Source organism: Eptatretus burgeri, chromosome 14 (assembly GCF_056783735.1).
Source record: "Eptatretus burgeri isolate ZD-2024b chromosome 14, Ebu_testis_v1, whole genome shotgun sequence".
In the NCBI taxonomy this organism is placed as follows: domain Eukaryota; kingdom Metazoa; phylum Chordata; class Myxini; order Myxiniformes; family Myxinidae; genus Eptatretus; species Eptatretus burgeri.
Genome location: NC_140974.1, coordinates 1337564 through 1365491, shown reverse-complemented (window position 1 = coordinate 1365491; position 27928 = coordinate 1337564). Strand labels below are relative to the sequence as shown.

Sequence of the window (27928 nt, the reverse complement as noted above, 5' to 3'; positions counted from 1 at the left end):
AAAAACTCCTCGACAGATTTCGACGAAACTTGGTGGGGTATCTATAAGCGGTTTGAGCGGTTGTACCAGGCTGATCCCCCAACTGTCGAGTTGGACGTCAAGGGTGTTACAATCCCTGTTGCTGACCCTCGAATCAACTGTGGTCCACCTACGCTTGTGGAAACACGGGCTGCGGTGAACCAGTTGAAACGGGGCAAAGCTCCAGGGATCTGTGGCATCCATGCCGAACTTCTCAAGGCTGGTGGAAATGCTGCACTCGTGTCGTTGCATGCAGTTTTGTGCTCTGCCTGGAACACAGGCATCATCCCAACTGACTGGAAGAGGGGCCTTGTTGTCCCTCTCTGGAAAGGGAAGGGTGATCGCCAAGACTGCAACAACTACCGAGGGGTGACGCTGCTCTCAGTGCCGGGCAAGGTCTTTGCTCGGATTCTCGATAGGGTTCGCCACCATCTGCTTGAGCACCAGCGTCCAGAGCAGTCAGGCTTTACACCAAAGAGGTCAACGATTGACCGTATCCTTGCACTTCGTGTCCTCACCGAACGCAGACGAGAGTTTCGGCAGGGGCTGCTTGCAGCCTATGTTGATCTCTGTAAAGCGTTCGATTCAGTGAATCGGGATGTCCTCTGGAGGATTCTTGGTCTTCGTGGGGTGCCACCAAAACTGATCGATCTGATGTCTGAACTCTACTCTGGTACTGAGAGTGCTGTGAAGTGTGGTGGTACCATCTCTGACTTATTTCCAGTTGTTACTGGAGTTCGTCAGGGATGTGTACTTGCCCCCACACTTTTCAGCACTTGTATGGACTGGATTCTAGGGAGGATGTCGGAGAGATCAAGTTGCGGTGCGTCATTTGGGAATGTCAAGATCTCGGACCTTGACTTTGCAGATGATGCAGTCATCTTTGCGGAGACTTTAGACATCCTCTTGGGGGCCCTCGAGGTGCTGAATGAGGAGTCGGAGCCGTTGGGATTACGGGTTTCTTGGGTCAAAACTAAGATCCAGGCTTTCGGTGACATCTTGGATGCTGCTGTCCTGTCTGTGTCTGTTTGTGGTGAGGATGTTGAGGTCGTGGAGAGATTCACTTACCTTGGCAGTGATATTCATGTCTCTGCTGGCTGCGAGTCAGAGGTCAATCGACGTCTGGGTCGGGCCTGGGGAGTCATGGATTCACTGGAGGGGTGTGGCGCTGCCGGTACCTGTGCGGGAGGACGAAAGTCCGAGTCTTCAGGTCCTTGGTACTTCCAGTCTTGCTCTATGGGTGCGAGACTTGGACTCTGACCAAGGATCTGAGACGGAGACTTAATTCCTTTGGTACCAGGTCTCTTCGGAGAATCCTTGGCTATCGCTGGTCGGATTTTGTGTCCAACGAGCGGTTGCTGAGAGAGACTCGGATGAGATTTGTTACCTGCATAGTCTGTGAGCGTCAGTTGCGGCTGTATGGACATGTGGCTCGTTTTCCTGACTCTGATCCTGCTCACCAGATTCTCTCAGCGAGGGAGTCTCATGAGTGGAGGAGGCCAGTGGGTCGACCACGTGCCTCATGGTTGCAACAGGTTGACCATCATCTCAAGGAGATGGGGATGGGCCTGGCATCTGCCTGGGGGATGGCCAGACGGAGGCCCCTGGAGTACCGGCGGAAAGTGGACGCAGCGACGTGCTGTTCTGGCACATGCTCCCATACCTGACCTGACCTTGGTGGGGGGGATTAGGTATGGTCCAAGGATCATGCCATTAGATTTTGGACTTGATCCAAAGTGCAATATGGCCGCTATGGTGGCCATTTTGAAAAAATATTAGAATTTTTGTTTTTGCATTTCTTCATGTTTTAAGTGATTTCCAACCCCCACCCCCCCCCCAAAAAAAATATTGTTCGAGGAAAAAAAAACAAAAGTTTGCAGCTTTTTCTTTTCAACAAAATTTCGATTTTTTTTTTTTTTGCATTTCTACATGTTATAAGTGATTTCCAACAAAAAAACATGCCAAAATTATAATTGCGGCTGATTTTGGAACTTCAGGTGGATATAACCACGTAAAATCAATTTCTGTCTCAAGGAATCTCGTTATGACGAATGAATTGAGAATGTAAAAGTTAAAAGTAAAAGGGAAAGTTGCAAACTATAACTCTGTGAGCACTGTTGACATCAAATTGAATGAATAGGACATCAGGTTCACTTGAGTGACCTAGCAGTATTGGCGGCGGAGGTTTTGCACTCTACCGAGTGCTCCCCCTCTAGTTTATATTACATTTTGAGGGCAGAGGGAAAAAGGACTAAGCTGACAGTCCAGAATCAACAACTAAAACAAGCAAGCGAGAACAAGGCATAAATCGGAGGGCACGTCCACCCGACTATCACAGGTAGGCCCAACTGAGCTCGAGAGATAAACCAAATGCTTGAACACAACAGGACACGACTCGGGACAGAAAAAGTTGACGAAAAACACGAACAACAAAACAGAACTAAAATGAAACAGCAAAACTATGCAAATGGTACGGGAAACTTAGCTTTAGAAGAACTGGTAGGAGAACTCGCCACCCAGGCGTCCACATCAACTGTTTAGCATTGATGAAAGAAGAGTATCGAAAAATGAATACAATAAGAAGTTATAAACATCAATTATATACTGAGGAGGTAAATAAGAAGGCAATGGGGGCTTTTGATGATGGTTATTTTTAAAAAATGGAATCGACAGCCTCCCTTATGGATATATACGAGTTAAGAGTTAAGATAAATTTGATTTAACAAGCTACCGTCACCTTTTTACTGGTATAATAGAGAAAAATCACAGCCATGGTAGAGTTTAATGAATGAGGAATATCAAATAAGTCTTGTTGAAGAAAATTTATACAAATAAGTTTGAGGATGTAAAGAAAATAAACATCCTTGAATGGAAAATAATGTACTACAATTTCAAAATGATATGCTCAGCCAAGAGCATGAAGAGAGGTTTGTCATTTCATCTCTGCTCAATAAAGATACTTAATATTAAACCAAGAAATTGTATTCATAAACAAATATTCGTTGGTTCACCGTTTGAGTACATATACACACACACACACACACACACACACACACACACACACACACACACACACACACACACACACACACACACACACACACACACACACACACACACTGTTACGGCTGTGGAAATTCGCAGACCACCATAAAGGACCTTAGATCAGTTATGATGATAAGTATATGTGTAGTTAGATTTCCCCACCGTTGTTTGGAGGGAATTTCCGTGTTCACAGGGCTGCGATCCTTTGAGATAGCCGTTTTTCTTTTGCTGTTGTTATTTTGGACCAATCATCCCCCAACAACCAAATCGCCACCACCAACAACGCCCTCAAACAACTACACCAACCCACCACCACCTTCGGCTCCTTCACCTCCACAACCCCACCCCGCAAACATCGCCTCACCCCCACTCCCAAACGACGCCCGCCAACAACCAAATCGCCACCACCAACACCCTTCCCAATCCACCACAGCAAACTCCCACCACCTTCGCCTTTCTACCGAACGTCGTGCCATGGGTTGTGAATGGGATCCTTTCGAAGAAGAAATCGGATCAGGAATGATTCACGCCCACTTTTCATCCATCCAATGGCCTAACATCAGGTGGTGTAGCCCCGCCTCCAAACCCACTGTGATCCACAAATTTACATATGCACTCCTCCCCCGGCCTATATAAGCGCGAGCACAACGCAGCTCGAGGCAGTCTGGAGGGGTCGGAGAACAGGACGGAGCTCGAAGAGGCAGACGGCGGCAGTGTCGGTGCAGCAGTGTCGGCAGTGGCAGTGTCGGCAGTGGAGTGGCAGTGGCAGTGTCGGCAGCGACAGTCTGGAGAGGTCGGAGAACAGGACGAAGCTCGAAGAGGCAGATGGCGGCAGTGTCGGCAGAGGCAGTCTGGAGGGGTCGGAGAACAGGACGGAGGTCGAAGAGGCAGACGGCGGCAGTCAAGTCGGGTCTGGAGAGTGGCAGTCTGGAGGGGTCGGAGAACAGGACGGAGCTCGAAGAGACAGACGGCGGCAGTGTCGGTGGCAGTGTCGGTGGGGCAGAGTCGGGAGACGGAGCTCGAAGCAGACGGGGAAAGGCAGACGGGGTGCGATCGACGGAGAGGAAGGAGCTCGGAGGTCAGGTCGAAGTTGAGGGGCAAGGAGGACGAGTTGCTGAGTGGAGCAGGGACGCGGAGGAGGGCTCAGAGGCGAACCAGAGGGCTGAGTGGGGACCGCCGCCGGAGAAGGGGCCACAGCCACAGAGTGGAGGCCACAGCCAAGAGGAGTTCGCCGGAGCCAGTGCGGTCCAGAGCGTCAACTCGTTGGACGGAGCGTCAGCAATTCCCTCTCCCTTACCGAGCTCCGCGCAAAGAAAGCGCCGGTAACCCAGTCTGTTCCCCTCCCCAACCGTGGTGCCGACGGTGAAACACGTGCCTGCGCGGAGAAGGCCGGAGAGAGAGCTCACCGGCCACGCCAGGGGCACGAAGCCAGGCGCAGCTATGCTGACATCGCGGCTTGCCCGCCATCGCGCCACGAGGGTGCGGGTAAGAAACACCCTTCGGTCTCGTGGACCTGGCCGCTCATCCAGGTTCCACGAACCTGTCTGCCACCCTTGCCTTTGAGGGTGGCTTTTCCCTTTGCTTTTGTGTAAATGCATGTGGTGGTGCCGTCTTGTAAGTAAACCTGTTTAAGTACTTGTGTGAATAAATATTCGGTTATAACTCTGCCTTTGCTTGCTTTCATTGCTTTCACTGTTATACGTGCATGATTTTCTGTATGGCTGTAAAATACGTGCTTGTCTGAGTGTGCAATAAATGTGCTTGTTGAACTGTTCCCCGTTTCGTTGCGTCCTTCCCCTTGTTTGAAAGTTCCATCTTGCATCACGGAAGGAATTGGTAGAGGGATGTAAGCACCCGGTAAATAATCACGTCCGTCAGGGCCGGCGATAACACCGCTCGGTTATCACTGAAGCATGGAACGCACCGCTTAAGCGGTTCGTGTCCTCGGCCGGCCAGCGGCGAGGAACGATCGCCCGGTTAACTACTCGCGCAGGTACTTAGGTAGGTCGAGTTTGGCGAACAACCCTATCCTGCACGGGTGGCCGATTGGCACGATTGTGGTGTGGTCGAAAGACCCCCCGTGACTAGCTCCTGGCGGTAGTTCCAAGGAGGGTCACGACTGAATTGTCCGTCCGGTGGGCGACGTGCCACGATTCGAGTTACGTGGCCGTCAGCACGCCGGCGGGCGCGAATCCGCAACACTGGTGTCAGGTCGTGCGATACAAATTCATCGCCCTCCTCGCGGCACTGGTATCGGAGAACAGGAAAACGGGCTCTCCTGTCTCCAATTAAATTCACGGGAATCGGTCCAGGGGTGAGAGAAGCGACCCCCGATTCCCTCCAAATTACGAGCGAGCGAAATTAACCCTTCACGAGAAGCAAGATGGCGACGCGGTCGCGATTCGAGTTACGTGGCGGATCGCACGCCGGGCGGACCGAAATTCGTAAAAAAAAAAATATATATATTATATATATATGAATATGGTAAAAGACCATCACCCCCCCCCACCACCCCCATAGTAGTATAGAAAGGGGTTTTTTTGAGATAACACTGAGCAGGTGAGCGAATGTTAGTGAGCTCGACTGGGAGGATGGCTCGTCTCAGAACCCCACTCTTTATACGACTGACTGGCTTCGTAAACACCATGTCTGCCCAGTGATGCCACATTCTTACCTTATCCAAAATCTCCACTTTCTGTGTCAAAGACAAAATTTTCCTCAACTGTTTTGTACTTGGTTCACCACTAACTATTAAGTTTTCCTTTTGGGAGTCATGGTTTAAATCACTATGGCAATAACAACAGACAACAAAGGAATTAAGGTTCCACAAAGTGCAGTATTGATGTAGAGAAAGGTACAGTACAGTAATGTATGCACTGTGTCTCAGTTATCGCCAACACCACAGCAGAGCCACTGAATGCACATAGCACCACAGCAGAGGAAGAATAATACCAACCCTAACCGGGGGAAAAATACCATACAAAGTGAGACGACATCAGTATGTAAACACACCAGTATAGTCATGTGTGAAGTGAAAACCATGCAAAACAACAACCATGTACTGTACATCTTTTCCCAACATACTCATATTCTACTAGTAGATACTTTATGGACATGCTCACACGATAGTAGTACAACTTTATAGACATACTCACATTCTAATTGTACATACCCAATAAAGGTACTCGGTTGAAAAAAAACAAGATAACATGTAATACTGGCTAGCACCAAGTGGCATTTGTGACCGATGTTAGCACATTATGTGCAGACACACAGACAGACAAATAAATAAACTGACTCAAATGCAATAAGCTGTCTTCTGGCGAGGTAAATAAAAACAGCGTCAAGCCATCCTCCTCAAAAGAAAGACAAGCCCCCCTCTCTCTCTATTCTTACCTTGGGCACTGTAGGTGTGCTAGGAATGGCTGGTGGTGTATTCACCATTCCTGCCGGAACTGCACGCCCGCTACCAGTTGAAGCCAGGGGTCCTGGTCCTAAAGCACGAGGCAGAGGAGGCGAGGGAGTGGGCAAGGCAGTACGAGCAACAGTGGCTGAAGGACGTGGTACAGCAGGGCTAGGGGAAGTGGCAGGTGGTGGTGGAGAGTGCGCTTGCTGCTGTGTCGTGGCCCGAGGCGTGCGGGTCGAGGTGGCGGGGCGAGTTGTCGGAGTTGTCGGCTCACTCGATGTGACGTCTGTACCTTGCGCCTGACCGGTGGAACTCTGAGCCTCAGAGACAGCTGAAGGTGGTAGAGGTGGGGGGAAAAAAGTAAAGATTGAGTGATGGAAAAATGAGACTTTGGCAAACCTAAAGCATTCAACTGGGATTCTTCCACAAGTTCATTCCATCATTGCACGTAATTGGCAATCCAAGGTTGATTCCAGCAGTGAATATGCCTTAACATGACAAGAAGCTTTGTGCTTGCTTATTACTAAAACCAATGCCAGTTCAACGCCTGACACATCATATCAGTTAGGCTCAAGAGCTCAGACAATCCTGAGATGATGTCATTATGGGACTGCACCTCAGGAATGCGATTGAAGAATTCAGTTAACATTTCCATATGAGCATACAGCTCGAGTTCAAATCCCAACAGCGTTGTTGTTCCCACCTGCCGACTGGCCTTGTTACCCTCGCCAAAGAAGAGGGCATTGCATTTTGGTCCGTTTGTCTGTTTGTCCACACAGAAATTTTTACCACAGGAGCAACTCATCATGTAGAATGTTTTAATGATAATTATGACATTGTAGGTCATGTGGTGTGGCAGGCATGTTGAAGAAACGGAAAAACTTTGGACCTCTACCTGAAATAACACCAAGGGAAAAATTGAAATTTGGCACATCGCAAGTACTCCTCATGGGGAATAAGTGTGACTTTTTATGACGTCATAATTGCATATGTAGAATGCTACATCTGATCAGAATAAAATTTGAGGGTAATCGAGGGATAAAATTGTCCACAGAAAAAAAAAAAATGATGACATCAATGGTGACGTGATTCGGCAACCATAACGTTAAAAAAAAAAAAACCTTCAAAATCTTCTATGAAATGGCTGAACAGATCAAGGCGAAAGTTTACACGTATGACCACCTATCTGTAAGGAACAAAAGGTTCACATATGACATCATGGGTCACATGGTTTAGCAGCCATATTGGATTTACTCCAAAACCTGTAAAAATCTTGATACATCCAGAACAGCTGGACAGAACGAGGGGAAACTTCACACAAATGTTCCCCAAGCCATGGGTGTACAAGTTTGTAAAGGAATAATTGATTGGTAATCTGGTTTGGCAGCTATATTGGATCAAAAAAAAATTAACTAATGTTTTCTCTGGAACTGCTTAATCAATTGATGTAAAACTTAACAATTGTGATGTAGTAGTGATGGTGAACACATATTTTAAATTTCAACTTTATTGGACGCATGGTCCAGCAGTCTGCATTATTTAATTTTTTGATCAGTTCTTTTTATATATTTTAAATAAGGTTCACTTGGCTGTGCCTGGATGGGTTTGAGGGTAGAGAAGTAGCAGCTGAAATGTGAATTCTATCCAGGTTCCTCCTGATGACTTCACCTTTGCTTTTTATTTGTTTGGGTTCCTTCTGATGCCTCTAATGCAGGACTTGTACCTATTTGATCTTCCATTTGATTTGAATTGAATTTATTTTAATCCCATTCTAAATTCAATTGAATAATAAATAAAAAAACGTCATGGGTCAGGGTCAGGTGTCCGATCAAAGTGGGGTTGCATCAAAGTGGGACGTCTTGGTACCTGATCATCACTGCCAGCAGTTAAAAAGTGACAGTTCTAATTATGTCTCTTATTAATTACGTAACACACCAGTACACAAACACCACACAAAACAAATCCTGGCGAGGGTCTGCAATCTCTGATTGTGCTTTTTCTTGTTATTGATGTGAAAGTACACCTTAAGTGCACCTATGGTCCCAAATGTCCTTATCTAGCAAGGGATTATTATATGCACCGGTACAAGCTTTCCCATGAACCTTCAGACACTAGAGAAAAGGGCAGAAATCGGTGCAAGTTTGGTTCATACGTTTGAAACATTATTCTTACCCGTGGCAGATGCTTTTCGGGCACGACCCTTGGAGGTCTTTGGGGCTGGTGGAGTAAGCTCCAGTTCCTCTTGGGGCATTTCAGCTACTTTTTGTAGAAAGAACTTCTCAAGAGTTTGAGCCATCAACACAATGTCATCACTTGGCTGCAAGAGGGAGGATAGGGGAGAGAAGTGTTTGTTTTTGTTTAAAATACAGAAATCTCGGTTCACAGAGGAGCGAAATGCCAGAGGGAAGGTTCAAAGACAGGATGGGAGTGAGGGAGAGGGGAGGTGGTGTCAACAAGAGCAGAAGAGAGCACGGATGGGTATTGGAGAAAGCATGAGGTAACGATGGGTCGCACTCTTGAAGGACTGGAGGGATGGGTCACGAGACAACAAAGAGAGTCGGTTCCACAGAAGAAAGAATAGTGGGTTAGAGATCAGTGTTCAGCGTGGAATTGGGGAAGGGAGCCAGGTGTGGATTGTGGAACAACGTATGCAACTTGGGTGACCTGTGAGAGGACAGAGGGATGAGAGGGTTGGAGAAATGAGCCCAGAAGTGAGATTATAGAAACGACAACCATTGATTCGGCTCAGCTCCCCCTTTGTTAAATTCAGAACCAAGTTATTCTTGCAAATTGGTGTTCTTGATCCTGCAAAGACTCAAAGATGGGTAACCATGCAAGATGACTGTTGATAAGACTATGCTGGATGGAAAACAGCCCTTAGAGATACTCACCCTGTTGTAAATGTAGCAGTTTGTGAACATGGTGCTAAAATCTTGAATACATTCCACAGCCGTCCAGTAATAATTAGCATCCAGCCTCTTTCTTATTGTGCCCATGTCCATCGGGTGCTTTATGATTTCATAGTAATCCTTGGGGTGAGGCAAAGTGGAGTGGGGAGGGTGGGGGGGGAGGGGGGATGGAGGGGTTCATAAAATGGTCTTTGGAAAACGAAGCTCAAATCTCCTAACCTCACCTACGAGTGCCACAGATCAGAATATGACCTTGAAGAAACGATGTGTTGGCTGTTGGGTCGATGAGAATTATATGAATGATGTTGCAAAGCAAAGTCAAAAATAAAAAAAATAGGGGCAATACCCCAGGGTGCTCACCTGGTCGTGGATGGATAGGATAACCAGGGAACCACTGGCAGGCGTGGATGACCCACAAAATATGTCACGGAGAAGAACGTAAATACCGATGGATTTTTATTTAATGCCGTGAACAAACTTTGGTACATCACGGGTGATGAAGGTTGTGGTCAAGTTTCATCGGAATTGTGTGTAGTTTCTGAGAAGAAATTACAAATGTTTGTGGAAGGACAGACAGATTTACAGACCTACGCGCCATCCCATAACCTCCCCGGAAGTACGTTCCAGGTGAGAAAACTAGAACGGAACACTTCGACGTCGACCAATATCCCTCCGCCCACATTACATAGTCATTATAATACTTGTACCTAGTTCAATTTTAATCCCTTCAGCAGTCATCATCACATTTTTACCTGACATGATATATGACCTCTTAATGCTAAAATCTAATCAGTTCATCTTTATATCATTATACATATTTGTATCAAGTTTAGTCAAAATCAAATCACTGCTTCATAAGTTAACACAGGAACGAAAACCTATCACAGATGGACAGAGAGACAGACACAGACAACACAAAAACATAATGGCTCCGGCGACTTCGTCGGCGGAGATATATACATATATATTTTTGTTAACCACAATATTCTTGAGCTAAAAACAATTGAATTTTCCCTTTAACTTACAGGTAAGTTGAGCTTTGAAACATCCACAGGCTGATGGAACGGCCAAGCAAACTGGTGTTTCCAAAGCGCCTTCATCACAACTTTGCCCAAGTACTGCAGCTGATTGGTAAGACGTCCAGGCTTACTGGGATTATAAGTCTCCGGTGGGGGTGGATTTACCAAGGGCGGCTTAGCCGGTTGGGTGGCTGGTGGCTCCATGACTTGGAGAAGGGGGACTGTGACTCAATCTCCAGAGAAAGGAATAATAAAACAGGTTAGCGAGGAGATGGAGCTTTGGAGCTGGATTCAGATGCCAAGAACCAGACTTTGCTGACAAGTCTGGAAGAGAGCCGCTCAATTGCCTCCAAGATTGAAGGTTCTTCGAAGACCCGCCAGATGCGAGTCCAGCTTTGTGCAGAGCCGTTTACGCAGTTAACTCCAATGATGAACCCCACATCTCTCGAGGATAACCGTACGCCAGTTCCCTACAGAGAAAACATCACACATTCTCATATTGCATCATATCAAGCTCTGTGGAATGATATCTCAACGAAAGGTTTTTACATATCATTTATTTTATTTCAAATGGCCAAGCCTGTCAAGCGCCATCGAATAAACATCTGCATTCTCATTGTATTCCGTTTTTTTTGGGGGGGGGGAGGGGGGAGGGTGTTCGTGGTGACATTTTAACAACCTTGGAGGTAATTAAAGTCAACCACACAGCTTGGAATTGTACAACTTGTTGGCCAGAGCAGACAGATGAGGATTATCCATCCTCGAGTCATTATTATTGAGCAAACGGATTGGCTTATTCATACGTTTGTTTTTAATTGATAAGCTTCCAGTTTAAGGTCCAAATCCGTAATACTGCTTACAACCTGTGGGACATCATCTTGAGTATCTTTAGCATTCTCACATTTTTCAACTTAAGATCCCATTAATATTAACCTTTTAATCCTCCTCTATCTTACAGCAACATTATGCAACAGTGGCACAACACGCGTTTGAGGGCGTGTAGGCATTACAGGGAGATTGAACGTTGGCTGTCGACAAATCAAGATGGTGAAAGAAAAAGCTGGTGGTTCAAACAGTGGAGCTGGAGTGACGATGCAAGATGAAATGCATAAAGTAGGGTTAAATGTGCATACTGTGGAATCAAATTGGATTCAGTGGAGTTTAAACAACTCAGGTGGGTTTGAAAATAAATTGATTACGTAGGAAGTGATAAGAAGGATTAACAGTAGTTAGGAATATAGATGTTCAGTAGTTAGGAAAGCCTGTGGACAGACAGAATTTTTTTTTTTTTAAGAGAGCCACGTGACTTCCCTTGAAATAAGTAAGTTTCACTCACAGATGCCATCACTCCAAATTGTCAACAGATTTATTTTGCACGAGATGCTTTTTCCACACAGCCATGTTGTTGTACACGTTTGGCAAAGAATCAGGTTATTTCCAATCTTTCTTAGATCATTTTTCTCCCTGCTTCAGCTAGGGAAATAAAACAAACTAGAAGGGCACTCAGTAGAGCGCATACCTCCCTCCGCCGTGTAATGCCTGATCCACGAGAACATAATCGGGCCCAATACATTTTTGAAATATCAGGCTCCGTATCGTTTTTGGCCCGATCTCCGAATGGTGAAGCATTACTTTAAAAGTTAAATATTTTTTGAATCTGGATCTTCACCAAAGTTGAATCAATTCTTCCTTGTCTCACACCCAACGTGTCCACCATGTTTCGTCCGAATCTTTACACAACTTTTTGAAATATCATGCTATATATCTGTTCAGCCCTATCTCTCAACGGTGAAGAATCACTGAAAAAATTCTAGTCGTCGGATGCGTATCTGGATCTTCACCAGAATCTAATCAGTTCGTCATCGTCACACACCCAACCACCTGTCCACAAAATTTCATCTGGATCCGTCCATAACTTTTTTGAGATATCTTGCAGACAGACAGACAGACAGACTGAGAGGGGTGAAAACATAACCTCCTTCACCTTCGGTGGTGAAAGTAATAAATGCAAGAATCAAAGGTCTTCATGTACAATCGCATGGAGGATGTACTGAGCTGTGTACCATTCTGAAAGTCTTCTGGCACTGTTTCCAAAACTACAACTTGGTACAATGGTCACTGTATTGAAGGTTGATTAAACAGCCCTCCCCGCCAAAGCCCTTCCCCACCTCCCCAAGTATAAAGAGCACCTGTTAGCGCTCAGGACACATGAGTAGGACGCACTGCTGTGGCACTGATCAGAAAACGTTAATTTTAAAACTCCTACATCTCACCCCAGATTGCAGGGCCTCTGAGCTGTCTAGCCTTGGTTTGAATCTCAACCCAGCTATAAACCGCCATCCTGGTGTTTCACATGCAGGGTGACACATCCGATACTGGAATCCCAAACATTACTCTTGTTTTCTAAACACCATTGAGAATCATTAATCATGGTCTAATTTGAAGGGGGGAAAAGACATTGAAATTGTTTTGCCAATCACAAAGTGCCCTCGTGCCTATTTTCGATTGTTGCCAGTGACATCACACATTGAACACACGTTGATACAAATGGTGGCTTTACATAGAGAAACGGTGTACGTTGAGCTTGGATTCCGATACCGATTCCACCGTCATTAGCAATGCTGAAGAGTGTCAGTTTGTTGAAACTGATCAGTGGGATTTTGAAGAACTTATTGAAGACAAAATTAGTGATGGAAACGCTTTCAGGGGGATTATGGAGCCATTCCGTTTCAAGCCTTGCGTGAGCAATTCAGACAAGATGGCGCCAATGGAAGTGTTCGTGAAGATGAAAACACCGGTCGTATGTTCACAACAGATTGATCGTTTTGTTTTTCTGTTTCAATTGACTGTTTATAAATGACTAGCAGGGGTACCCGGAGTTGCACGGTCTTTTCTATGTGGAGGCATAAAACACTTCCCTACACGCACTAAAGAATGGGATGGTGGATCATTTAATATTACCTTTTACATTGCTACAATGGCTTCTCGGCACGAGAGAGACAGATTGTAAAATGGACCGTCATGGTCACCTAGCCAACTCACAATCGCGTGAGTATTGCGGAAACCCCGTGGAATTACAACTGTCAAGTGACCGTGACATCTAAAACCAAGAGATCGCAAAATCAACTTCGCAAACAGAAATGCACCACAACTAACAGGGTGGTTACAAAGTCCCGTTACTCCACCATCAACCCTGGTATGTTTTGTGTGTGCACACACACACGCATTGTCTTCAGAAAATATTCACACTCCTTGACTTGTTTATTTTTCACATTTGGTGGCGTGTTAAAGCCTGAATTTAAAATGATTTATAAGTTTTAATTTTTTTTTGTCACTGATCTACACAAAATACCCCATACAATGACAAAGTGAAAACATGGTTTTCAAATTTTTTACAAATTAATTAAAAACGAAAAGCTGAAATATGTTGCATCAAAAAGTATTCAACCCCTTTGCCATGACGCTCCACTGAGTTCAAGTGCATCCAATTTCCTTTGATCATCCTTGAGATGGCTCGACAACTTGGAGTTCACCTGTGGCCAATTAAATTGATTGGACATAATTTAGAAAGACACACACCTTTCTATTTGAGGTCCTACAGTTGAGCAGGGCAGAGTAGAAACTCTACAATGAAGTCCAAGGAACTGTCCGCAGAATTCCCGAGATGGAATTATGAGGAGGCATAGATCTGGAGAAAGGTACAAGACAATTTGTAGAGTGTTGAAAGTTCCCAAGAGCACACAGTAAGCTCCATCATTAGGTAATGGAAAGATTATGGATTATGGATTATGGAAAGATTATGGATTATGGAAAGTCATTTCTTTCAAACTTCTTCGTCTCACGATCTGCCATGATCTTTCCTGGAAAGCCACATTTACAAACTGGCCTCCAAAACCAGTCGCCGACTGGGAACACTCCGTCGTGCAAAGTCCTTCCTCGGCCCACCTGAGCTCCCGACTACATACAAAGCTTTCGTCCGCAGCCTGAGGGAGTACTGCTCTCCCCTCTGGGCTGGTGCTCCTGCCTCTCACCCCTCTCAGCTTCACGCTGTGGAAGCCAAGGCATTTCGGATCATTGGTATCTCCCACGATGAAGCTGAGTCTTTGGGAGCCTCTCACTCTCTCACCGCAGGCAGGTCGGTGGTCTTTCCGTCTTCTACAGTCTCCTCTCCGGTCTCGCCACCCCCCCCCCCCCCCGCGCTCTGTCTGCGATTTGTCCCCACCATATTTCCCCAGGGCATTCAAGGTCCATCAAAAACCTCCTGGTAAAACTACCAAAATCACAAATCACTGCTCACCTTCACTCTTTCATTCCTCTTTTTTCCGCCTTAGAAATACATTCCCTCACTCGGTTCAATCCCACTCTTCCCAGGTCTTCAAAATGGCTGTTCACCACCACCTATCATTCCCCATCCAAATCCTCGTTCATTTCTTCCCCCGTTAATCCACCCCAAACCCACCTCTTTCAAATTCCCTGCTTTCCTACCTGAAAGTACCTGTAATGTCCATCTTGTGTACCCCAAGTTCTGTGCCCAATCCCTCTCCCTTCCATACATCTCCTAATGTCACTGTCCGCCACCGTTTTGTCCTTCCAACTCTTCTGGGTCTCACTATCCGCTATCTGGGTCCTGAGCTGCTCCTGTCTCATGGCACCCCTGGATGTGTGTGTGTGTGTGTGTGTGTGTGTGTGTGTGTGTGTGTGTGTGTGTGTGTGCGTGTGTGTGCGTGTGTGTGCGTGTGTGTGCGTGTGTGTGCGTGTGTGTGCGTGTGTGTGCGTGTGTGTGCGTGTGTGTGCGTGTGTGTGCGTGTGTGTGCGCGTGCTCTCCTACGAGCCTCGACAAGGTATACAAAAAAAACACAATAAAGTAGACCAAAAAACCCCTTCCAGTGAAACTGTGAAAATAAATAATCACTGCTCACCTTCACGCTTTCATTCGTCTTTTTCCCCACCTCTGGAATAAACTCCCACACTCTCTTCAATCCCACTCTTCCCTCCAGGTTTTCAAAACAGCTGTTCACCACCATCTCTCATCTTCCCCCATTCAAAACTATGATCTTTTCTCCCCCTGTTAATCCACTCCAAACCCACCTCCTTCAAATTCCCTGCTTTCCATCCTGAAAGTCACTGCAGTGTCTATCTTGTTTAACCCATGTACCCTGCCCGATCCCTCTCCTTCAACGGGTCTCCTCACGTCTGCGTTTACGAATGCTTTGTGCTTCCCTCTCCCGCCGCCCCTGCTTCTGCTCCCTTTTTCTATATGTGATGCAAGTTGGCCATTATACGAGCTGTAATGAGCAGGGGGGGGGGGGGTTGACACCACTTGCAACGGGCAAGGGAGGAGGAGAGGATGGGGGGGGGTCAGCTTCGCTTGGAACGGGCAGGAGCGGGGGAGGTGGCGGGATCGGCGTCGCTTGGAATGGGCATGGGGGTCGGCATCCCTTGGAAAGGGCAGGGGGGGTGTGGTCGGCATCGCTTTTGACAGGCAGGGGGGTCGGCATTGCTTGGAACAGGCGGGAGGGGGTGGGGGTTGGCGTCGCTTGGAACGGGCGGGGGGCGTCAGCGTCGCTTGGAACGGGCAAGGAGGGGTGGGGGGGTTCGGCGTCACTTGGGAAGGGCGAGGGAGTCAGCGTCGCTTGGAATGGGAAAGGGGAGGGTTCGGCGTCGCTTGGAACGGGCAGGGGGAGGGGTCGCTTGAAACAGGCAGGGGGGTTGGCGTTGTGGTGTAGTGTGTAGACTGTAGTGTAGTCATGATATAGAACCCAACCACGTGACTACAAGCATCCCAAAGCCCTCAGCCCCCATACAGCACAGGCGTCGCTTGGAACGGGCGAGGGGAGGGATCGGCGTCGCTTGGAGCAGGCGGGGGGAGAGGTCGGCGTCGCTTGGAACGGGCAGGAGCGGGGGAGGTGGCGGGATCGGCGTCGCTTGGAATGGGCATGGGGGTCGGCATCGCTTGGAAAGGGCAGGGGGGTGTGGTCGGCATCGCTTTGACAGGCAGGGGGGTCGGCATTGCTTGGAACAGGCGGGAGGGGGTGGGAGTTGGCGTCGCTTGGAACGGGCGGGGGGGTCAGCGTCGCTTGGAACAGGCAAGGAGGGGTGGGGGGGTTCGGCGTCACTTGGGAAGGGCGGGGGAGTCAGCGTCGCTTGGAATGGGAAAGGGGAGGGTTCGGCGTCGCTTGGAACGGGCAGGGGGAGGGGTCGCTTGAAACAGGCAGGGGGGTTGGCGTTGTGGTGTAGTGTGTAGACTGTAGTGTAGTCATGATATAGAACCCAACCACGTGACTACAAGCATCCCAAAGCCCTCAGCCCCCATACAGCACAGGCGTCGCTTGGAACGGGCGAGGGGAGGGATCGGCGTTGCTTGGAGCAGGCGGGGGGAGAGGTCGGCGTCGCTTGGAACGGGCAGAGGGGGTTCGGAGTCGCTTGAAACGGGCGGGGGGGGTTCGGCGTCGCGTGAAATGGGCAGGGGGGTACAGCTTCGCAAGGAATGAGCGGGGTGGGGTCGGCGTCGCTTGGAACGGGCAAGAGGGGGTTCAGCGTGGCTTGAAACGGGCAGGGGGGGTTCGGCATCGCTTGAAACGGGCAGAGGGGGTTCGGCGTCGCATGGAACGAGCAGGGTGGGGTCTGCGTCGCTTGGAACGGGCAAGGGGGTTCGGAGTCGCTTGGAACGGACAGGGGGGGTCGGCGTTGCTTGAAACGGGCAGGGGGGTTCGGCTTCGCATGGAATGAGCGGGGTGGGGTCGGCGTCGCTTGGAACGGGCAAGAGGGAGTTCAGCGTGGCTTTAAACGGGCAGGGGGGGTTCGGCGTCGCTTGAAACGGGCAGAGGGGGTTCGGCGTCGCATGGAATGAGCAGAGTGGGGTCTGCGTCGCTTGGAACGGGCAAGGGGGGGCGGCGTCGCTTGGAAGGGGCAAGAGTGGGGGAGTCGGCGGCGCTTGGGAAGGGCGGGGGGGGTCCGGCGGCCCTTGGAACGAGTGGGGGGGAGTAAGGGTCGGCGTCGCTTGGAACGGACAGGGGGGGGGGGTCGGTGAAACTTGGAACGGGCAGAGGGGGTTCGGCATCGCTTGGAACGGGCAGGGGTTTTGGCGTCGCTTGGAAGGGCAGGAGGGGTCGGCATCACTTGAAACGGGCAGGGGGGTTGGCTTTGTAGTGTAGTGTGTAGACTGTAGTGTAGTCAAAATATAGAACCCAACCACGTGACTACAAGCATCCCAAAGCCCTCAGCCCCCATACAGCACAGGTGTCGCTTGAAACGGGCAGAGGGGGTTCGGCGTGGCTTGAAACGGGCAGAGGGGGTTCGGCGTCGCTTGGAAACGGCGGGGGGAGAGGTCGGCGTCGCTTGGAAACGGCGGGGGGAGAGGTCGGCGTCGCTTGGAACCGGCGGGGGAGAGGTCGGCGTCGCTTGAAACGGGCGGGGGGAGAGGTCGGCGTCGCTGGAAACGGGCGGGGGGTTGGGCGCCGCTTGAAACGGGCGCGGGGGGTTGGGCGTCGCTTGAAACGGGCAGAGCGGGTTGGGCGTCGCTTGAAACGGGCAGAGCGGGTTGGGCGTCGCTTGAAACGGGCGGGGGGGGTTGGGCGTCGCTTGAAACGGGCAGAGCGGGTTGGGCGTCGCTTGAAACGGGCAGAGCGGGTTGGGCGTCGCTTGAAACGGGCAGAGCGGGTTGGGCGTCGCTTGAAACGGGCAGAGCGGGTTGGGAGTCGCTTGAAACGGGCAGAGCGGGTTGGGCGTCGCTTGAAACGGGCAGAGCGGGTTGGGCGTCGCTTGAAACGGGCAGAGGGGGTTGGGCGTCGCTTGAAACGGGCAGAGGGGGTTGGGCGTCGCTTGAAACGGGCAGAGGGGGTTGGGCGTCGCTTGAAACGGGCAGAGGGGGTTGGGCGTCGCTGAAACGGGCAGAGGGGTTGGGCGTCGCTTGAAACGGGCAGAGGGGGTTGGGCGTCGCTTGAAACGGGCAGAGGGGGTTGGGCGTCGCTTGAAACGGGCAGAGGGGGTTGGGCGTCGCTTGAAACGGGCAGAGGGGGTTGGGCGTCGCTTGAAACGGGCAGAGCGGGTTGGGCGTCGCTTGAAACGGGCAGAGCGGGTTGGGCGTCGCTTGAAACGGGCAGAGCGGGTTGGGCGTCGCTTGAAACGGGCAGAGCGGGTTGGGCGTCGCTTGAAACGGGCAGAGCGGGTTGGGCGTCGCTTGAAACGGGCAGAGCGGGTTGGGCGTCGCTTGAAACGGGCAGAGCGGGTTGGGCGTCGCTTGAAACGGGCAGAGCGGGTTGGGCGTCGCTTGAAACGGGCAGAGCGGGTTGGGCGTCGCTTGAAACGGGCAGAGGGGGTTGGGCGTCGCTTGAAACGGGCAGAGCGGGTTCGGCGTCGCTTGAAACGGGCAGAGCGGGTTCGGCGTCGCTTGAAACGGGCAGAGGGGGTTGGGCGTCGCTTGAAACGGGCAGAGGGGGTTGGGCGTCGCTTGAAACGGGCAGAGGGGGTTCGGCGTCGCTTGAAACGGGCAGAGCGGGTTCGGCGTCGCTTGAAACGGGCAGAGGGGGTTGGGCGTCGCTTGAAACGGGCAGAGGGGGTTCGGCGTCGCTTGAAACGGGCAGAGCGGGTTCGGCGTCGCTTGAAACGGGCAGAGCGGGTTGGGCGTCGCTTGAAACGGGCAGAGCGGGTTGGGCGTCGCTTGAAACGGGCAGAGGGGGTTGGGCGTCGCTTGAAACGGGCAGAGCGGGTTCGGCGTCGCTTGAAACGGGCAGAGCGGGTTCGGCGTCGCTTGAAACGGGCAGAGGGGGTTGGGCGTCGCTTGAAACGGGCAGAGGGGGTTGGGCGTCGCTTGAAACGGGCAGAGGGGGTTCGGCGTCGCTTGAAACGGGCAGAGCGGGTTCGGCGTCGCTTGAAACGGGCAGAGCGGGTTCGGCGTCGCTTGAAACGGGCAGAGGGGGTTCGGCGTCGCTTGAAACGGGCAGAGGGGGTTCGGCGTCGCTGAAACGGGCAGAGCGGGTTCGGCGTCGCTTGAAACGGGCAGAGGGGGTTGGGCGTCGCTTGAAACGGGCAGAGGGGGTTGGGCGTCGCTTGAAACGGGCAGAGCGGGTTCGGCGTCGCTTGAAGCGGGCAGAGGGGTTGGGCGTCGCTGGAAACGGGCAGAGGGGGTTGGGCGTCGCTGAAACGGGCAGAGGGGTTGGGCGTCGCTGAAACGGGCAGAGGGGTTGGGCGTCGCTTGAAACGGGCAGAGGGGGTTGGGCGTCGCTGAAACGGGCAGAGGGGGTTGGGCGTCGCTGGAAACGGGCAGAGGGGGTTGGGCGTCGCTGAAACGGGCAGAGGGGGTTGGGCGTCGCTTGAAACGGGCAGAGGGGGTTGGGCGTCGCTTGAAACGGGCAGAGGGGGTTCGGCGTCGCTGAAACTGGCAGAGGGGGTTGGGCGTCGCTGGAAACGGGCAGAGGGGGTTGGGCGTCGCTGGAAACGGGCAGAGGGGGTTGGGCGTCGCTGAAACGGGCAGAGGGGGTTGGGCGTCGCTGAAACGGGCAGAGGGGGTTGGGCGTCGCTGAAACGGGCAGAGGGGGTTGGGCGTCGCTGAAACGGGCAGAGGGGGTTGGGCGTCGCTGAAACGGGCAGAGGGGGTTCGGCGTCGCTGGAAACGGGCAGAGGGGGTGCGGCGTCGCTTGAAACGGGCAGAGCGGGTTCGGCGTCGCTTGAAACGGGCAGAGGGGGTTGGGCGTCGCTTGAAACGGGCAGAGGGGGTTGGGCGTCGCTTGAAACGGGCAGAGGGGTTGGGCGTCGCTGAAACGGGCAGAGGGGGTTGGGCGTCGCTGAAACGGGCAGAGGGGGTTGGGCGTCGCTTGAAACGGGCAGAGGGGTTGGGCGTCGCTGAAACGGGCAGAGGGGGTTGGGCGTCGCTGGAAACGGGCAGAGGGGGTTGGGCGTCGCTGAAACGGGCAGAGGGGGTTGGGCGTCGCTGAAACGGGCAGAGGGGTTGGGCGTCGCTTGAAACGGGCAGAGGGGGTTGGGCGTCGCTGAAACTGGCAGAGGGGGTTGGGCGTCGCTGAAACGGGCAGAGGGGGTTGGGCGTCGCTGAAACGGGCAGAGGGGGTTGGGCGTCGCTGAAACGGGCAGAGGGGGTTGGGCGTCGCTGGAAACGGGCAGAGGGGGTTGGGCGTCGCTTGGAAACGGGCAGAGGGGGTTCGGCGTCGCTGAAACGGGCAGAGGGGGTTCGGCGTCGCTTGAAACGGGCAGAGCGGGTTCGGCGTCGCTTGAAACGGGCAGAGGGGGTTGGGCGTCGCTTGAAACGGGCAGAGGGGGTTCGGCGTCGCTTGAAACGGGCAGAGCGGGTTGGGCGTCGCTTGAAACGGGCAGAGGGGGTTGGGCGTCGCTTGAAACGGGCAGAGGGGGTTGGGCGTCGCTTGAAACGGCCAGAGGGGGTTGGGCGTCGCCTGAAACGGGCAGACGGGGTTGGGCGTCGCTTGTAACGGGCAGAGGGGGTTGGGCGTCGCTGGAAACGGGCAGAGGGGGTCGGGCGTCGCTTGAAACGGGCAGAGCGGGCTGGGCGTCGCTTGAAACGGGCAGAGCGGGTTGGGCGTCGCTTGAAACGGGCAGAGCGGGTTGGGCGTCGCTTGAAACGGGCAGAGCGGGTTGGGCGTCGCTTGAAACGGGCAGAGGGGGTTCGGCGTCGCTTGAAACTGGCAGAGGGGGTTGGGCGTCGCTGAAACGGGCAGAGGGGGTTGGGCGTCGCTGAAACGGGCAGAGGGGGTTGGGCGTCGCTGGAAACGGGCAGAGGGGGTTGGGCGTCGCTGAAACGGGCAGAGGGGTTGGGCGTCGCTGGAAACGGGCAGAGGGGTTGGGCGTCGCTGAAACGGGCAGAGGGGGTTGGGCGTCGCTTGAAACGGGCAGAGGGGGTTCGGGCGTCGCTGAAACGGGCAGAGGGGGTTCGGGCGTCGCTGAAACGGGCAGAGGGGGTTCGGGCGTCGCTTGAAACGGGCAGAGGGGGTTCGGCCGTCGCTGAAACGGGCAGAGGGGGTTCGGCCTCGCTGGAAACGGGCAGAGGGGGTTCGGCGTCGCTTGAAACGGGCAGAGGGGGTTCGGCCTCGCTTGAAACGGGCAGAGGGGGTTCGGCCTCGCTTGAAACGGGCAGAGGGGGTTCGGCCTCGCTTGAAACGGGCAGAGGGGGTTCGGCCTCGCTTGAAACGGGCAGAGGGGGTTCGGCCTCGCTTGAAACGGGCAGAGGGGGTTCGCCGTCGCTTGAAACGGGCAGAGGGGGTTCGCCGTCGCTTGAAACGGGCAGAGGGGGTTCGCCGTCGCTTGAAACGGGCAGAGGGGGTTCGCCGTCGCTTGAAACGGGCAGAGGGGGTTCGGCGTCGCTTGAAACGGGCAGAGTCGTGGGGCAACTTAGCCTAACAATTGTGCATTTTGTGAGGAAAGCACCAAATTTGGCACACTCGTAGCCAATCATATTATGAACAGATTTGGATATTGGGCCATCTCAAAATTTTTGATGGCAGTGGAAAATGGCTGCCACAGCCATCAGCTGTCATGTCAGGTCAGGAAAGATCTGTGACCTACAACAGGTACCATGTAAACCTGTACTAACCTGTTCCATGGTCGGGTTGTCGGCGACTAAACCGTCTCCCCCACCAAGTTTTTTGGTGAGGAGGGTGTTTGGATATGAACACCCAGCAGGATTAAAAACAAAACCTGTCAAAGGGCGGAGGAGCTCCTTATTAGCCAACGGCCATCCATATCTAGTGCCCAACTGTGTCTACAGACGTCCTCCTGCAGTTGGGTTACTTTTTTATTCGGAGGTTGGTGGCAGGATTTGCACTCGGGCTACTGTAAAACCCTTCATTCCGCAAAACACAAAAACGCAAAAAAAATCTGAAAACCCACTCAGTGGGAGTACCTGCTGTGGAGCTTCCCTTGGCAGGGCAGCGCACCGGATGACGGGATTGGGGCAAAGCCTTCGGGACCCCCAATCTTTGATGATAGGAGGGAAACCACGGTGTAACATCCCTGGGTCAGATTGCGGGAGAGTGTGTCGGAGTGGTGCTGAGGTGTCGTCCACCAGACGGCGGTCTCCTTGGGTTAACCTGAGGCGGTCCCTTCGGGTGGGTGCCTGGAATGTCATATCCCGAAGAGAGGATGATCACCTGTCTCTGTTATCATCTGAGCACAAGCGTTTGGACATCGGGATTGCAGCTCTCTCTGAGGTTCAGAGACCGGATTGCGTAGAGATAATGGTGGGTGGTTAAACCTACTATTGGTCTGGTCGCTCTGATGGTTACCATACCCAAGGAGTTGCTGTAGCTGTGTCCAATAAGCTGACCCCAATGATAATTGAGGTAACACCGGTCAACGAGCGTACAATGAGATTAAGGATTCGTCACTCCTTTGGTGTTCATTCCCTGGTCTCTGTTTATGCTCCGACTGAGGCGAGTGATCTCAATGTGAAGGATGCATTCTACGCCACACTCGAGTCTGTGGTTGATCAGTGCCCCAGACGAGATACACTTCTGGTCTTGGGGGATTTCAATGCATCGACTGGAACTGATAGGGATAGTTATGAGGTGTGTGTTGGTCCCCATGGGTCAGGAACTATGAACCAGAATAGCACTAAGTTCCTTGACTTTGCAAGAAGTCATGGACTTAGGGTGGCTGGTTCATGGTTTCAGCGCCCACAAGCTCATCTCTGGACTTGGTATTCCAACGCTGGCGGTGCGGCAAAGGAGATTGACCATGTCCTCATTGACGGTCGCTGGAGGATGATCCAGAACTGCAGGGTCTACAGGAGTGCTCAGTTCCTCAATAATGATCACAGGCTTGTTGTAGCAACTCCAAAGCTGCACCTTAAATCCTGGAGAATGGTACCATCCCAGCCTAGGCTGGATGTTGGCAAGCTCAGGGATAAGAGAGCAGCTGAGGAGTTTGCGAACAGGCTGAGTGGACACTTGGGGGGTCTGGGTGCTTTGGGGGGTCCTGAAGAGTTGTGGAGTGCCTTCAACACCACCGTCCTTGATGTTGACGGTGGATGTCTTGGAACTCACCGCAGGGCAAAGAAGAATTTTGTCTCTCAAGGGACACTGGATACCATTGACCAGAGTCGCAGGGCCGGGCTGAATGGCAGAGCTGAGCTGTTCAGGGAGCTGAGGCGTAAAACTGTACGTGCACTGAGGGTGGACAAGGAGGCCTATGTGTGAGGAATCTCTGAGGAAGTAGAGCATCACCTGTGGAAAGATGAATCTCATCCCGCTTACAGGGGAATTCACGCATTGCGTTCATTCAAGCCCATCCCTCGGAGCACTGCAGTTAGAGCAGAGTGGTAGGCTCTTGACAGAGGAGTATGAAGTGAAGACCCGCTGGGCCGGTTACTTTGAGCGGTTGTACCAGGCTGATACCCAAGCTGTCGAGTTGGACGTCAGGGGTGTTACAATCCCTGTTGCTGACCCTCGAATCAACTGTGGTCCACCTTCGCTTGTGGAAACACGGGCTGCGGTGAACCAGTTCAAACGGGGCAAAGCTCCAGGGATCTGTGGCATCCATGCTGAACTTCTCAAGGCTGGTGGAAATGCTGCACTCGTGTCGTTGCATGCAGTTTTGTGCTCTACCTGGAACACAAGCATCATCCCAACTGATTGGAAGAGTGGCCTTGTTGTTCCTCTCTGGAAAGGGAAGGGTGATCGCCAAGACTGCAACAACTACCGAGGGGTGACGCTGCTCTTAGTGTCGGGCAAGGTCTTTGCTCGAATAATTCTTGATAGGGTTCGCCACCATCTGCTTGAGCACCAGCGTCCAGAGCAGTCAGGCTTTACACCAAAGAGGTCAACGATTGACCGTATCCTTGCTCTTCGTGTCCTCACCGAATGCAGACGGGAGCCCGATCAACAGTCTATGTTGATCTCTGTAAATCGGGATGTCCTCTGGAGGATTGTTGGTCTTCGTGGGGTGCCACCAAATCTGATCGATCTGATGTCTGAACTCTACTCTGGTACTGAGAGTGCTGTGAAGTGTGGTGGTACCATCTCTGACTTATTTCCAGTTGTTACTGGAGTTCGTCAGGGGTGTGTACTGGCTCCCACACTTTTCAGCACTTGTATGGACTGGATTTTAGGGAGGATGTCAGAGAGATCAAGCTGCGGTGTATCGTTTGGGAATGTCAAGATCGCGGACCTTGATTTTGCAGTCATCTTTGCGGAGACTTTACATATCCTTTTGGGGGCCCTTGAGGTGCTGAATGAGGAGTCGGAGCCGCTGGGATTACGGGTTTCTTGGGTCAAAACTAAGATCCAGGCTTTCGGTGACATCTTGGATGCTGCTGTCCTGTCTGTGTCTGTTTGTGGTGAGGATGTTGAGGTCGTGGAGAGATTCACTTACCTTGGCAGTGATATTCATGTCTCTGCTGGTTGTGAGTCAGAGGTCAATAGACGTCTGGGTCGGGCCTGGGGAGTCATGGATTCACTGGATCATGGCGTGTAGCGCTGCCGGGGCCTGTGCGGGAGGACGAAAGTCCGAGTCTTCAGGTCCTTGGTACTTCCAGTCTTGCTCTATGGATGCGAGACTTGGACTCTGACCAAGGATCTGAGACGGAGACTTAATTCCTTTGGTACCAGGTCTCTTCGGAGAATCCTTGGCTATCGCTGGTCAGATTTTGTGTCCAACGAGCGGTTGCTGAGAGAGACTCGGATGAGATTTGTTTCCTGCATAGTCTGTGCGTCAGTTGCGGCTGTATGGACATGTGGCTCGTTTTCCTGATGCTGATCCTGCTCACCAGATTCTCTCAGCGAGGGAGTCTCGTGAGTGGAGGAGGCCAGTGGGCCGACCATGTTCCTCGTTGTTGCAGCAGGTTGACCATCATCTCAAGGAGATGGGGATGGGCCTGACATCTGCCTGGGGGATGGAAAGACGGAGGCCCCTGGAGTACCGGCGGAAAGTGGACGCAGCGACGCGCTGTTCTGGCACATGCTCCCATACCTGACCCTGACCTGCCATCAGTGGCTGAATTTGAGATGGCCCAATATCCAAATCAGTTCTTAATAGGATAGGCTACTAGTGTGCAAAATTTGGTGCTTTCCTCACAAAATGCACAATTGTTATGCTATATTTAGCTAAGTTGCCCCACGAGAAGGGGTTTGGCATCGCTTGAAACGGGCAGAGGGGGTTCGGTGTCGCATGGAACGAGCGGAGGGGTCCGGCGGCGCTTGGAACGTCCAGGGGGGGCTGGCGAGGCTTGGAACGGGCAGCGGGGTCGGCGTCGCTTGGAATGGGCAGGGGGGTCGACATTGCTTGGAATGGGCAGGGGGGTCGGCGTCGCTTGGAACGGGCAGGGGGTCGGCGTCGCTTGGAACGGGCAGGGGGTCGGCGTCGCTTGGAACGGGCAGGGGGTCGGCGTCGCTTGGAACGGGCAGGGGGTCGGCGTCGCTTGGAACGGGCAGGGGGTCGGCGTCGCTTGGAACGGGCAGGGGGTCGGCGTCGCTTGGAACGGGCAGGGGGCGGGTCCGCGTCGCTTGGAACGGGCAGGGAGGTCAGCATCGTTTGGAACGGGCAGGGGGTCGGCGTTGCTTGGAACGGGCAGGGGGTCGGCATCGCTTGGAACGGGCAGGGGGTCGGCGTCGTTTGGAATGAGCAGGGGGGTCGGCGTCGCTTGGAACGGGCAGGGGGGGTCGGCGTCGCTTGGAACGGGCAGGGGGGTCGGCGTCGCTTGGAACGAGCAGGAGGGTCAGCGTCGCTTGGAATGGGCAGGGGGGTAGGCGTCGCTCGGAACGGCCAGGGGGTCGGCGTCGCTTGGAATGGCCTGGGGGGCTGGCGTCGCTTGAAACAGGCGGAGGGGGGTCGGTGTCGCTTGTGGGGGAACGGCAAGGGTCGTCGGTGGAGGTGGGGGAGGCGGCGAGGTTTGTTGGTGGAGGTGGGGGTGGCGAGGGTTGTCGGTGGAGGTGGGGGTGGCGAGGGTCGTCGGTGGAGGTGGGGGCGGTGAGGGTTTTCGGTGGAGGTGGGGAGTGGCGAGGGTAGTCAGTTGAAGTGGGGGGTGCCCAGGGTCGTCGGTGGTGGCGGGGGTCGTCGATGGTGGCGGGGTGCCGAGTGTCGACGGTGGTGATGGGGTGCTGTGTCGTCGGTGGTGGTGGGGTGCCAAGGGTCGTCGGTGGTGCCGAGGGCGTCGGTGGTGGCGGGGGGCAACGAGGGTGGCGGGGGCGACGAGGGGTGACGAGGGTGGCGGGGGCGACGGGGGAAGCCGAGGGTGGCTGGTGGTGGCGAGGGGCGACGAGGGTGGTGGGGGGCGAAGAGGGTGGCGGGGGGCGACGAGGGTGGCGGGGGCGACGAGGGTGGCGACGAGGGGCGATGAGGGTGGCGGGGAAGCCGAGGGTGGCGGGGAAGCCGAGGGTGGCTGGTGGTGGCGAGGGGCGACGAGGGTGGCGGGGGCGACGAGGGTGGCGGGGCGACGAGGGTGGCGGGGGCGACGAGGGTGGCTGGGGGCGACGAGGGTGGCTGGGGCGACGAGGGTGGCTGGGGCGACGAGGGGCGACGAGGGTGGCGGGGGCGATGAGGGTGGCGGGGAAGCCGAGGGTGGCGGGGAAGCCGAGGGTGGCTGGTGGTGGCGAGGGGCGACGAGGGTGGCGGGGGCGACGAGGGTGGCGGGGGCGACGAGGGTGGCGGGGGCGACGAGGGTGGCGGGGGCGACGAGGGTGGCTGGGGCGACGAGGGTGGCTGGGGGCGACGAGGGTGGTGGGGGCGACGAGGGTGGCTGGGGGCGACGAGGGTGGCTGGGGGCGACGAGGGTGGCTGGGGCGACGAGGGTGGTGGGGGCGACGAGGGTGGCTGGGGGCGACGAGGGTGGCTGGGGCGACGAGGGTGGTGGGGGCGACGAGGTTGTCGGTGGAGGCGGAACCGTGAAGAGGTGATGTTGAGACCGTGGAAAGATTACGAGTAAAAATCTGTTGCGACTAAATGTAAAAAGGGAGACTGAAATGGGCACGAGCGATTATATTTGTGGTGCGAATGAAAACCCGTAAAGCGAAGAGAACTTCACCCCCTGCAATAGGCGCCGGTAAAATGGCGGCCCCGCTCCTCTTGCATGAGCAGCAGCCACAGACAAACCCCATAATTCCGTATGAAATCGTCGCTGTTGAGCGATAGAGTGAAATTCCACGGTCGAGGACACGCACCTGCGGCCGTGCCGTGCAGACAAACGCCGTGTACGCCCCGTGCCGAGCCGGGCACGGTGGTACGGCTGTGTTGGCGCCGCGCCGCCCGAAGGCCTGCTGGCGGGACGGGCTCAAGCTTGAGCGTTCATTGGCTGAATCCTCGCACGTGACTCCGAATCTCCCTCGTCGTTCGAAGGGAAAAAAATTCAAAAGTTTTTTTTCTCCACATTTTCATACTTCCCGTTATTTATATATTTATGACCCAACAATAGTTCATTTTCTTCTTCTGCTAATTTCCCAACAGTTCTCTCTTTTTTTTTTAAGTGTTATCGGTTTTTTTCCCTCCATTATTTCTGTCCCACCGATTTTGCTTTCCCTCGTGTTTTTCAGCCAGAATTGCTCTTTTAGTCAATTCGATCTTCACTTATTCAGAGC

The 27928-nt window shown here is 53.2% G+C and overlaps 2 protein-coding genes across 4 annotated transcripts in view; both read right to left on the bottom strand.

The window, feature by feature from the left end:
- Positions 1-27668, bottom strand: part of LOC147012536 (bromodomain-containing protein 3-like) — an 86812-nt gene extending 59144 nt beyond the window's left edge. Inside the window, exons 1-6 of one of the 3 annotated variants that reach the window (XM_085855666.1) lie at positions 27515-27662; positions 13977-14085; positions 10404-10867; positions 9361-9498; positions 8642-8786; positions 6460-6800 (exon numbers count right to left, since the gene is read on the bottom strand). In XM_085855666.1, coding sequence (XP_085711792.1) covers positions 6460-6800; positions 8642-8786; positions 9361-9498; positions 10404-10601 — 822 coding nt within the window. In that variant the 5' untranslated portion in view covers positions 10602-10867; positions 13977-14085; positions 27515-27662. Of the gene's footprint in view, positions 1-6459; positions 6801-8641; positions 8787-9360; positions 9499-10403; positions 10868-13976; positions 14086-15316; positions 15607-27514 lie in introns of those variants that run through there. The other 2 variants (XM_085855667.1, XM_085855665.1) reach the window with 2 other exon arrangements.
- Positions 21387-27451, bottom strand: LOC147012537 (uncharacterized). The gene is made up of 3 exons (XM_085855738.1): positions 27356-27451; positions 26811-27056; positions 21387-24715 (listed from the first exon to the last, which is right to left on the bottom strand). Exons 1-3 carry the CDS (start codon positions 27449-27451, stop codon positions 24413-24415), a joined length of 645 nt encoding a protein of 214 aa, XP_085711864.1. The 3' UTR covers positions 21387-24412.
- Positions 27669-27928: the final 260 nt, after the last annotated feature.